The 12,631-nt window shown below is 38.5% G+C and overlaps 1 protein-coding gene across 1 annotated transcript; it reads right to left on the reverse strand.

Moving 5' to 3' along the window:
* Window positions 1-1,264: 1,264 nt before the first annotated feature.
* On the reverse strand, window positions 1,265-1,644 carry LOC118599734 (vigilin-like). The gene is made up of 2 exons (XM_036215597.1): window positions 1,468-1,644; window positions 1,265-1,392 (listed from the first exon to the last, which is right to left on the reverse strand). The coding sequence occupies exons 1-2, from the start codon at window positions 1,621-1,623 to the stop codon at window positions 1,315-1,317; spliced, it is 234 nt and encodes a 77-aa protein (XP_036071490.1). The 5' UTR covers window positions 1,624-1,644; the 3' UTR covers window positions 1,265-1,314.
* Window positions 1,645-12,631: the final 10,987 nt, after the last annotated feature.

Below are 12,631 nucleotides of genomic sequence, written 5' to 3' on the forward strand. Positions count from 1 at the left end.
TAACTAAAACACGTTGATAGCATTCACAAATCTAACTAGTCAGACACAGTTGTGAGAAAAAAAATATATCTAATTATTAAAAGAACTTTTAACAAAATCAGACATTCGGTAATCGACAAAATAATGTTTATTTTATTTGAATAAAAACTATTTCTCCCACTTTGTGGTTTGTTTGCTTTGGTTTTGTTTGCCAGCCATTTGATCTATTTATGTTCCATTACAAAGAGATATAGTTGGTTAAAATAGTTGTATATCGTTAAATGGGGCAGAGATAAGTTTACTTCTTTCTATCCACTTTTATTTTCACAAATACAAAAAATAGTGTAATTTGTTGTAATGTGCTGTGAAAATGAAATAAATTTCATTGAAAAACATGATCCAATAATGACTATAACAAATAAATATAATAACTTTATTAGTACTACAAGGACATGTTCTCCAGCATAAAACAAGATTAAAAACAAAAGACATAGCTGACGTTTACAGATCTAACTAAGCTTAAATATTTCGATGAGCAAAAATATCACAACTAAAACCTCAAAAACCAGCAGCCTCCTGCATGTGGTGGCGCTCTGAATCTCCAAAATGGCCGCTTGTGTGGCCTGCTGTTTCAGTCTTAATGATAAGTACAGTTTTCAAGTTAAAAGACAATACATTTTGACAAATATTTTGACAAAAAAGTCTTTTAACTTTTAAAGTTACTTTAATGGACAAAGTCATAATCTTACTATAGATTTGAACAAAAATCATGCTGGAGATTCCTTCCATCGCTGCTAAACATGCAGCTTTCAAGTAAACGTCTTTGTTTTACATTCTGTAAAACACCAACACACGACAAAGATTTTTCAATTTTTATTGATTTTTGGACATTTTTTTCTAGTGTGATCCATAACCGTCCACTTTGATGGCATTTGCATATTTTTTTTTTCTGTAGTAGAAGGATAGAAACCAGGATAGACGGATGGTTTAGCAGCTAACAAGCTAAGTGTTCACTGAAAGGTTGAAGGTCACTGTTGTGTTCGTGGGTGAGAGTCCGAGAGGATTACAAAGACACCGTGATTTGCATCTCCACCTGGTTTTTATCGTTCTAGCTGTAATGCTGATTGAAAATAAGAAGGGGAGGACCGTTGCTACAGACCAGCTGGACCTGCATAGCAACTGGAAGACGAAGGGAGTGGACAGTGACCCCAAACGGACGGTGAGGAACACGGGACAGACGGTTGGCACGAGAGATTCTGCTGTTCTGCCTGAAGCAGTCGGCGTAGTCTTTTAATCAGATGTTTACAAAAAGTCCATTCAACAGTTAGTGTGAGGTTAAATGTGTTGTATAGAGTTTTGTGGGACTGGAGCTCCAAAGCTTGGGAAATCTTCAGAGCTGCTCATGTCAGGAGCCTAAAAGACACAAAAAAGGGGGTTAGAAAGGAGGCTGGGGCTGGTTGTTACCCCATGAGGTTTCCCCTAACTCACTTTCTCATTGGTGTTAGCCCAGGGAGCCTCCCTCACCACGAAACCTTTGGATGGACCTCGGTTCTCGTCGGAGAGGCCGCCGCCGGCAGCAGCAACACTACCACCTGGTGGCCTCATGTGAGCCATCTTTGCTTCGTTTTCCGCAATGTCAACCATCTGACAGGTTCAGACGCTATCGGCGTTAATCAGGAGTAGTGATGCCACAAACGATTACGTTAATAGTAAACCCATCACAGATTATTTTTTCCACTTAGTCGACTAATAACGTCATGTGCAAACTGGATGTAAAGTGCACATCTCAACCATCATTAGCTTGAAACTAAGAACTAGATATGTAGCATTACCTGCGATAATCCTAGTGTGACTGCTGATAGCTGAAGATGCTGGAATTCATAGCTAAGAACGCTAAAAAATATTTGTCCTAAAAAAAAAAAAAAAAAAAAGCCTAATTTGCCAAAATAGCTAGCATGCACCTGAAATATTAGCTAAACTCAAAAATAGCCTAAAAACAAATTTAAAAAAGCCTAAATTAGCCTAAATAGCTAACATAACGGCTTTTGAGTTCATCACTACAGTTGCCACTATTGATGTTGCTGCTAGTTAGACGGTCTATGGTTGGCACTCATTGTGGTAAACTGCTATTGTTCAGAGCTTCTTGTCACATTTTTCCCCATCTCATCACTTAAACTCATAAAGAAAATTTCTTTTTTATTAGATCTCTGCTGTTCAAATTCTGATCCATTTGTTCCATGAAACAAGGCTGCACCGCATGGGAAACTGGACCACCATGGAGATTCAGAGCGCCACCACATGCAGGAGGCTGCTGGTTTTTGAGGTTTTAGTTGTAATATTTTTGCTCATCTAAATATTTAAGCTTAGTTAGATCTGTAAACGTCAGCTATGTCTTTTGTTTTTAATCTTGTTTTATGCTGGAGAACATGTCCTCGTAGTACTAATAAAGTTATTATATTTATTTATGTTATAGTCATTATTGGATCATGTTTTTCAATGAAATTTATTTCATTTTCACAGCACATTACAACAAATTACGCTATTTTTTGTATTTGTGAAAATGAAAGTGGACAGAAAGAAGTAAACTTATCTCTGCCCCATGTAACGAAAAACAACTATTTTAACCAACTATATCTCTTTGTAATGGAACATAAATAGATCAAATGGCTGGCAAACAAAACCAAAGCAAACAAACCACAAAGAAGTTGAATACTTGTGGGAGAAATAGTTTTTATTCAAATAAAATAAACATTATTTTGTAGATTACCAAATGTCTGATTTTGTTAAAGGTTCTTTCAATAATTAGATATATTTTTTCTCACAACTGTGTCTGACTAGTTAGATTTCTGAATGCTATCAACGTGTTTTGGTTATGAATGTTTTGAAAAATAAAAAAATAAATGTTTCTTTTTCTTAATAAAATGCATTCATTCATTCAACAAAACCAGACTGTCTGATTTTGCTGAATGAATTTGTTGGGCGGTTTTCTTTTCCATGGTTTTTGGCTCCAGGCATCACAGAGAGGAAATACATAACAATAATTTATATAAAATTGTCAGAATTGTTTTGCTTTTTAAACCAATAATTATTTTAATTACATGACAATACCCATGTTGTACCTTTGATATGATTATTGTTAAAAGATAAAATAAAATGTTTTTTTTTTTTAGTTATAAATACACTTTCTTCATGATAAAATAGCACTGTGGCACACTCCTTAGACCTTTTGGAGAGCCCGTTCCACTTCCGGTCCGTCCGGAAAAAGAGTCCCTTTATGATTTTCTTTATTAAAAAGATCTCGTTCGAACGAATTAATTATTTTGTTTGAACGCTTTAATTATATCGTGGGAACAAGTTAATAATCCGTGGGAACGAAATAATAACTTGTGGGAGCAAAATATTATTTTTTTTTACCCATGTCAGGTCAGGGGCTCCGTAAAGAGGAGAGCAGGTGTGTCTTTTGGTTCCTTTTAGGCTTGTATGAAGACTTCGAGATACGTCATTAAAATGGTCGTGTGTGTGTGTGTGGTGAATGTATAGTGAAGTATTTGTAAGCTCAAGGGGAGTTACTCTTATGATGTACAGGTGTTGTTGTACAGTGTCCTTTTGCCACACTCTAGCTGTGAGTACTGGTTCCTTTATGATCGTACACGAATGTCCGAGGATTTAAATACACATTACTCTGTAATTGATTAATCTGATTTTCTAATCTCAAAAAGTCAGGCTGTATGCAAGAAGTGCATACTCATTGAGTTATATAGGATTGAAACATTATGCCAGCCTGTTGACATTGTCAATTGTATGTAAAGAATGGAACCATTTTGGGACGGGCAGGAAAACAATGAGACACGGCTCAGCAGATGCAGTAAAATGACCATAAAATGTTTAATTTTTAAAAGAAAAAAACAAAACTTAAAAAAAAAACAACATTTAAAAACCAGAAACATACCAAGATTTACGTATAATGTTAGACTCCGTGGTCCATGTTTCCAGACGGGGTGGTTTGGTAGCCGACATCATTGCACATAAATAGCACCAACGGGCTCTTCACACACAGAATTTGAGGGGGTTTAAAAAATGAAAAATCTATACGACATGCACTCACCTACATCACCTTTTTTTTCTCATGTGTTGTACAAATGTTCACTACAACCTGTAGTTCGCAGAACACCAGAAGAAAAAAATGTGCTTGAACATTTCTTCGACAATTTTTCACATGCAGACAGCCCACATTCATCAGTAAGGACAGTTGGGACGAAGGCCTTAGCTGCAGGTTGTGCAATTCATGGTAACATTCACGTTCACGCACGTTACCACCCTCGGCAACGTGCGTTCAAGTGACCACTTCCAAAGGAAAGTCTATGTAAATGTGCGTCTGGTTCTTCCGTGTTCAAACTCTTGCATTCACTCGTCGCTTCACACGTTTTCAAGCCAGTTTTCATGCTCTGTGAACAAAAACGCATATTGAAAATTAAACCAGTTGAACTTTGACCAATCAGGGACTCAGATTTGTTAGTTATATACCGCCCTTTTCAATACGTGGAACTAGTTCAGCAGGTTCTTAAACACACATCACATGCCCTGTGTAGCATATTGGGGGGTACTGCCGCCTATATAGGTGAAGATTTGGCATCGCCCGCTCATTGATTCACTCATCTTCTGCACAGACAAATGTGCTGACTGAGTTTGGTGACCTCTGGTCTGGAGAGATGCTCTGGTTGTGCACGTCTTCCCACACTGTTCCTGCTGGGATTCCTTGGCTGTGTGGAAAGAAGAATGACTCTGCAGTCCCAGGCTGCACACACTCTGCTCTCACACTAAACGGCTTCGTGCTCCCGCAAACACAAATCGATAATAGTTTCCCCTAGCTAATCAAACATGATCTCCTAGGATTTTTTTGAACATGAAAGCAGTTGATTCAAATTGAATAAACCCTATTTTCCCCTTCAGCAAACTCAGTCTCTGTTGAACGGATGTGAGTTCCTGCAACCACGGTCTAAAAACCAAAGTCCACATTTCCTCTCTTCAGATGATTGTAGGAGCCGCTCTCCCAGGTGACTTCACCTAATCTGAAGTTTTTGAAACATGCATGCTCAGTTCTAGCGCCTAATGGGAGTTTGGAGCGCTAAAGCGCTGATACGAGTATGATTTATAGTCGCAAAGCTGCTGAAGGTGTCCTCTGCTTGTGCCAACTGGGGAGACGCCTCCCATCACATGTAATTCACATTCACTGGATGACTCACACCACTAATGAGACACCCACAGGACAAGAGAGCGCTCTGCCTGGAAGTGAACTGTTGTTTCATCCTCTCCACCATCATGGACACAGATCCTCAGCTGAATGTGAATAATGTGGGAGAAGGATTCACAATGTCTTTGAAATACATGTGATGGACCAAATTTGCTCCAAAAGACCCTTTTTACAATTTGAACTTTGTTTCACTTTTGTCCACAAACCATTCATAAATCAGGGTTTGCTCACAGAACAAGTGAACAAACAAAATACAGAAATTCCCCTAAAAGAAGACAATAATTCACCATAAGCTGCTTGTCTCTCCTTTCAACTATGAGTAGCAAACATTTGTAGTGAAAAAACTCATCAAAATGAAGAAGTAAATGGGAAATCTTCAGCTCTAGTAACGGTGAACAGCATCAAGTTTCTTCTTTTCTTCTCTGAGGAGGACAATTGAGGACAAAAAACACATTTCATTGCTTTCTTATATCTTATAGCGACATGTGTATCGTGATACGTATCGTATCACCAGAATCTTACCAATACACAATCCTACTAAATATTCATACTTCCATCAGTGTGGCAGGTTTTTCCCCGTTCTTACCTGTAAAAGCTTTTATGATGCATTTGTGTGTCTGTGTGTGTTATTTTTGTATCAAGTACTGGTGTTTTCTAGTTTTGTGTAAAGATTCTGTGCTTCAGGGTTAACTATCTAATGTGCTTTATAAGAAAAGTTTTATTTGATTTTAATTTGATTTAATTACACAGAATGTTTGGTTTAACACTCCCTCATAAGAACTTCTACTTGATTAAAACTAATTATGTGTCTAGATTTTATTTAGTCTCTCTCGTTCTTTTTTTTTTTCCAAGTGATTTTATTTGAGCCATAATTTAGACATCTCCCTCCGTATCTGAACGGGCTTGTGCTCTCCTGCAGCGTGTGGCCTTTCAGTCACAGCGCCACGACTGGATGAGACCCAACGTGACTGACAGGTTTAGTGGGTGGTAAAGATGTGTGTGTGTGCGCTCCCCCGAGCAAGTTGTGCAGCGGTCCGTGCTTTCTACTTTGCTATTGATCAGCAGCAGTTAGACCGTGTCTGTCCACATGAAAGGTCACGGGCTCTTTCTTTATCTCTGCTGTCACCGTTGATGGACAGGAAAATGCTGCTTATATGCAATAAAGGCCGGTTACAATGCTCTGGGTGTTCAGCTGCAGCACTTTATTCATCCCTTTGGGCTCCACAAAGACGGGCGGTGAGTCACTACGCACCAGAAGTGACTTACACCAAGTGAACTGCTCCATTGAGGAAGGAAGACACTTCGCCCCGGTCCTTGTGGTAAAATTGATGCAATTACTCTGCACCCTTCACTTGGCAGAAAGAATCAAGTATTAATTACATTTAATCAAAACGTTGCAGATTAGGGAGGGATGTAGAAAGGGTGAAGAATTAGACGGGTGCACTCGGGCTTCCTTCATGGCATGTTGGTGCGTTTAAAGTGCTGAGCTGCCTCTTTTTGCTGAGGTTGAAATTTCAGAGTATTAGCTAGTTATTAACTTTCCTTAATAGGAAAATCCTGCTCCCAGAATGCAAACGAGGTGAGAGGGGTGATGATGAGAGCACAGCTCAGTCACTTATGAGATAATGATGATGTGTCTGTTCATGCGCGAGGTCCAACGACCTCCTCGTCCTTAATCGATGGCCTAACATGAACTTGTCAAAAGTCCATCCCGAGTTTAAGTGTCCCGCTATGAAATCAAACATCATGGGTCATAAACAGCTGGAGTTTCTCAGGAACTTTCCCATTGGTGGATCAGCTTCTTTTAATGGTGATGACCGTTCGATGATTGAGTCAATTTCATTCAAGTGTGAAGTGATTTACAGTAAAGAATGTGTAATTACTAAAACATGCTGTGTCAGAAGGTCTCTACACTAAAAGAAGCTAAAGAAAATCCTTTGCGCTCAAACTCTGACAGTTACAGACATGTGCCGAAGTGTCCTTGAGCAAGTCACTCAACCCCACATTGCGGAACCACTGAATGGGACTGTAAAGCGCTTTGGGCCTTAAAGGAAGGTGGAAAAGTGCTTTACAAGTATACACTCTTTCCCATTTACTTCGCCACCATTTGGTAATAAAGTACAGATTATTTAAGAGTGAAATGAATTGTATGTAAAATCTCAACTTGATGCACTGACAATAGAACACAGTCATGAGACACTGACCTGACAAAGACTCATACTATCCAACTCAGTTCTCTTCTCTTCTATTATGAGCTCAGTGGGAGCTGGGTGGACAAAATCACTGAAACTGAAACTGCACATGGTCCAAAAAAGCAAACAAACTGAATGACACCTTCACTGTCAAACATCCACGGGGATGAAGCTTGTCCAGGTTGGAGGTTGTTTCTGACAAGGAAGTTCAGTGTTACAGTTTCCTTAAAATATGTTCACACACAGGCCAAATCAGGAGAATTCAGATCAGATTTAGATTTTGGTCTGAAGAAGATTCACCAATTTGCAATTATTGGTCCTAGAAAGCTTTTTTTTACACCCTGAATTGTGTTTGTGAAAAACATGATTGTCTTGAAGTTAAGTCACTGCATAGAGCTGAAACCTGTTCATGTACCATTTGTGTACAGATCTATTCTATTCTATTCTATTCTATTCTATTCTATTCTATTCTATTCTATTCTATTCTATTCTATAAAAAGTACAGATTCTGATGACCAAAGAGGAATCAGAGAAGAAATACATGTACTAGTGATGTGTGGTGAGGTTTGTTGGTGGTGAACCTCTTACAGATTAACAATCATGCAAGCAAACAAAATATTCACCAACTACTTCATATCTCATATTACTATTCTTTTTATAAACATAACAGGTTCAAGCTGAGCCAAGGACAAGCACACACAGAATTCCCACACTGGTCTAATCTTTACTTCTTTTTAAAATGAAGTCCATACATCTCTCCTTCTTGACAAAAATTGAATCGTTCAAAACAAACCAATATCCACTATGAATGGGATCGGCAACCACAAATTATAGTATGAATCAAATTGTTGGTAAAATGAATTATTACATCTCTAAAAATGATAGATTCCTAATGAACTTTATTAGCAACATCTAAAGAACAAGCTCACGAGAGCCCTCTAGAGTTGAGTTGGAGCTACTGCCTCGCCTTCTTTCTTTTTAGTGCGACTGGATGTCAGAAACAAACACTAAGTAAAAGACAGACAAATGTGAAATACATTACATATTGAATAGAAAGAGAGGACATGGAATAGAAAATATGAAAAAGCATTAAATTATTAGCATACGCTGAGTAAGCTAAAGGAGCGTGTTCATCCCGCGGATTCTGAAGTTGCCGTAAGGCAGAGCTCTGTCGCCTCACCTCGCAGCATACGCTGTAATTAAGCATAAAATACGCAGAGATTCTGATTATAAAACTGATTTAAATGACAAGAATGATACATATAACATCACATTTATAGCACAGATTAGTGGACGTGTATTTAATTTGTTATTAGGTGAGGTGAGGATGTCTCACCTGAGCGCATGTCCCTCGCGTTACATGTTAATAACCCTTCCCTCCACAGAGGGGGAGGCCTCAGATATGATTTGTTTCCTGTTTATCACGCTGCCTTTTCATTAGTCCCAATGAAGGCCAAAACTCCAACATGACCACATCCTTCCATCCTGTGATGGAGCCAGGAGGGATTAAAAGAAGAGAAGCTTTTCACTCTGGTGTCTCTTCTTAATGAGGAGTGGGGGTGACTCACCTGGAGGATGTATGTGGAGCCTGAACCCTGAACCACTCAGGCTGATGAATCCATGTAAATGAGTGGAAAAACGTTTCAAGCAGAAGATTTTCAAGTCAGGATGCCATGACTCAACTTTAAGACTACGTCACCTGGATACATAAAAACCCTCACTAATATACATGTGTTTCTCCATACCAGGATTCCCAAAGCAAATAAATGAAATGCTTTGTAATTATAAACTTATACATGTATGCTTTTGGACCGTCACCACTCACAATTTGTTATGTCAGTGTTTCTGTGAACCTTTTCAATCTGAGTTTAGAATTCAAAAGGGTTCCCAGAAAGTAAAAACAGGTTTAAAAAATGTTTTACTTAAAAAAAAAAAAAAGAAAACTATATATTTACTTTGGTATAAATAATTTATACCTAAATCTTGACTTAATTTCAGTCTTTCTTTTGAACTTTTTCAATATTTAAAGACAAAATGAGCATTAAACATAAAAAAGACACATAGATTACTCTTCACATCTTACACGTGATAAAGTTTTTTAGACATTTTCATAATACCTCAGCAGAGTCTTAAAGTCTCACTACAACCATATTTTTTTGTGTTGTCAAGTCTTTTCCAACAATGTTTTAATTGAAGTTTTTATCCAAAAATTAAAAAAAGATTTTGTTGTTTTTTTAAGACATATTTTATACACAGGGGCAGTTTCTCATGAAAAATACAATTATGGGTTGTGGGCGGGGACTGTTGGCACAGAGCAACCCCCCATCGCTGAGAGCTCTGTTTGGATGAGCAGACACCTTATAGCCTCAAGCTAACATAAGCAGCACAAAAATAACGACGAGCATTGACACTTTATTTATTTATTTTTTTAATTTTGGAAATTAGTTTGATATATTTATGTAATTTTGTTGTATTGTCCACAATCAATTACATTAAATCAATCACATAAAAAATGCAAGCATTCTAATAAATTAAAAGAAAAAAAACTCGAGCATCTTTTATTTTCCAACATAAAGTGAACTCTGATGAATGGGATCCCAGTGAGTAGAAAAACTTGATTTTTCTTGTGTGCAAATATGATATAAAGAATAAATTTCCTTTCATTAGATTTTAAAGGCTGTAAAATCTGCAGAAATTTCTCATTTAGTGGAATCAAGAGTTAGAATCAAACTGGATGAATGTGCTTTGAGCTGCAGCTGGACAGACAGAACCAGCTTCATCATAAGCTCTGATCTTTCCAAACTTTATCCACATTAAACCCTGACATAAACCGTCTTCTTTACCTGTCTGCACCCTGACTGCTTTATTTCTGTCTTCAGGTGTTTCAGGCTGTGATGCTGTTTAGTTGCTCTCCGCCTCTGTAAAACTCTCAGTTGTTTCTGAGCATGAAGAATGCTACAGATAAAAACTGCTTTGTCTCAAACGAGTCAATTTCCTGCCTTTATTTGGCAGGAAATTAAGAATAACAGACTTGCCGATAGTCAGATATTACCTTCACTGTAAAAGTAATTTCAGGACTTCAATAGATCTGTAACATTAACAGGGAGGGGGTCTCTTATAAAAATACAACCTGTAATCAGTGTGGAGGCACAAAATCACAGTGCGTTAAAAAGATAACCCGGTGATGAAACCAAGCAGAACCAGAACCAAATCAAAAGACTGTTAGAAGCAGTCCATGAAAAGGTCCTGATGGTGTCCCACAATGTGTCTTTTTACCATTTTGAGTAAAATATTTTAGAAAATGAGGTGTGTGGGGAAAACAAAGTGAGTGAATAAACACATGATTGCACAGAAGCACAATGCATGATGGGAGATAAAGTGGTGTCAATTAGCAGACATGCTGTGTAGCTCTGTTTCTGCAGCTCGCTGGTGTACTCGCTGTGCATCTGCTGGCCACATTACAAAACCTCCTACAAATGCCACTGGAATCAGTGACCTTTTAAACAAAAAAGCAGCATGCTCCAACACAACAACACACCATTATTTAGGAAAATGTTTAGTGCAGACATTTAGTTCAGAGGTTTAAAACAAATCTGAACAAATGTAATTAAAAACATATTTTTCAACTTTTTTCTTAGCATGCATATTTTTTTATTATCCAACTCTCAATATCCCTAAAAGTAATTGTTGCATTTGTTCCATGTGTTCCTGTGGAGGTTCTCTGGTAAGAGTAACATCTATTCTGGATTTATTTGATAGTTTTTGTCTGCAAGTTGCCAGAGTGTAAAAATGTTATTTCTTCTGAAAGAGACAACACATTTTTACTTGTTTCCATGGCAAAGATTACTAAAACATCTTGGTGAGGTTTTAGTAGAAGGAATGTTTGAGAAATAACAAACAGGAACTGAAAATGTCTTCAAGCAAAGATTTTTAAAGAAGGGTAAACTGTTGACTGTCTGGAAGTTGCCCCCCAGTTGCCCGTGTTTCTCACATGACATTTCATCAGGTGTTGGTGGAGGGGGGTCGGCCTGTGACACACTTGGACATTGTCACGTTCTGCTGTGCTGCCAGACCTCCAGCAGCTTTTGTTATTCAGGACTTGTCATTCTCCTTCCCATCTCATCATGCTCATTTCTCCAATCTAGTCTGATCCTATGCTCCACTCAGCGCCTCCGACATGTTGTTTTTGCTCACATTTAATCCTAAGATTCTTTCACACCCTGTAGGCTTTTTTCATCTTTTATTCCTAGAATTTGGCTTCTGTTCTGATCTTTATTTTAAGATCTATATATACCCCCTCTAGATAGTTTGGATTGTTCCCACCACCCTCCTCACAGAAACTCCACATCCAGCTTTACCCTCTTTCACCGCTGTCCTTACAGATGGATCTGGGATGTGCACGGATGAGAAATGGCCAGTCCTGTGTAAGACATGCAGGTGACCCACATTAAATATCAAGGTCACAGACTGCTCGGTGAACCTGTAGAGAGAAAATGCTCATACACATTTTTTCTACTGGGGTGCTGCAGGCAACAGGTTGTAGTGAACACTTATACAACTGACAGTTGGTTCCATGAGCAGCAGGTTTATTAGTTCAGTCAGGTACTAAGCACGGCTAAAAGTCCACTAAACTTGATCAGGGTCAGACAGGCAGAGGTCAGTTACAAGCTTGGGAGCATCCATGAATAGACTAGAGTAGTCAGAGCCCAGGTGAGGGTCAGGGCAGGCAGCAAGCAAACAGATGAAGCAGGGTCAGAAACAGAAGATCAGGTCCAGAATGAAACGCTCGGTAATGCAGGCAGGCGGCACACACAATACTTCGCACTGAAAGAGGCTCTACGCAGTGCTGAAGCATCATGTGGGTGATTGTCAATGAGTGTCAGCTGAGCGGCATCCAGAGACTGTGCGCTGGGGCAGCTGGGAAATGTAGTATGTTAATTATCTGGAGATGACCAGTGACCAGAGGGGGAGACAGACATCTGATTCCTGACACACGTAGGGGCAACTGAGGGAGAGGTGTGACGCAGGAATGTTGGATGAATTTTTTGTTTTTTACAACCCCCAAACCCTGTGGACCCCATTAATTCTGTTCATGTGATTACATACAGCCTGACTTTCAGGACTTACTTCTCTTTTTACAAAATAAGTACAATTAGAAATTCGTCACAAGGTAGAAACAGTAAATGTTTAAAATTTTAAACAGATTTTC

The sequence above is a fragment of the Oryzias melastigma genome, linkage group LG15 (assembly GCF_002922805.2).
Source record: "Oryzias melastigma strain HK-1 linkage group LG15, ASM292280v2, whole genome shotgun sequence".
Classification (NCBI taxonomy): domain Eukaryota; kingdom Metazoa; phylum Chordata; class Actinopteri; order Beloniformes; family Adrianichthyidae; genus Oryzias; species Oryzias melastigma.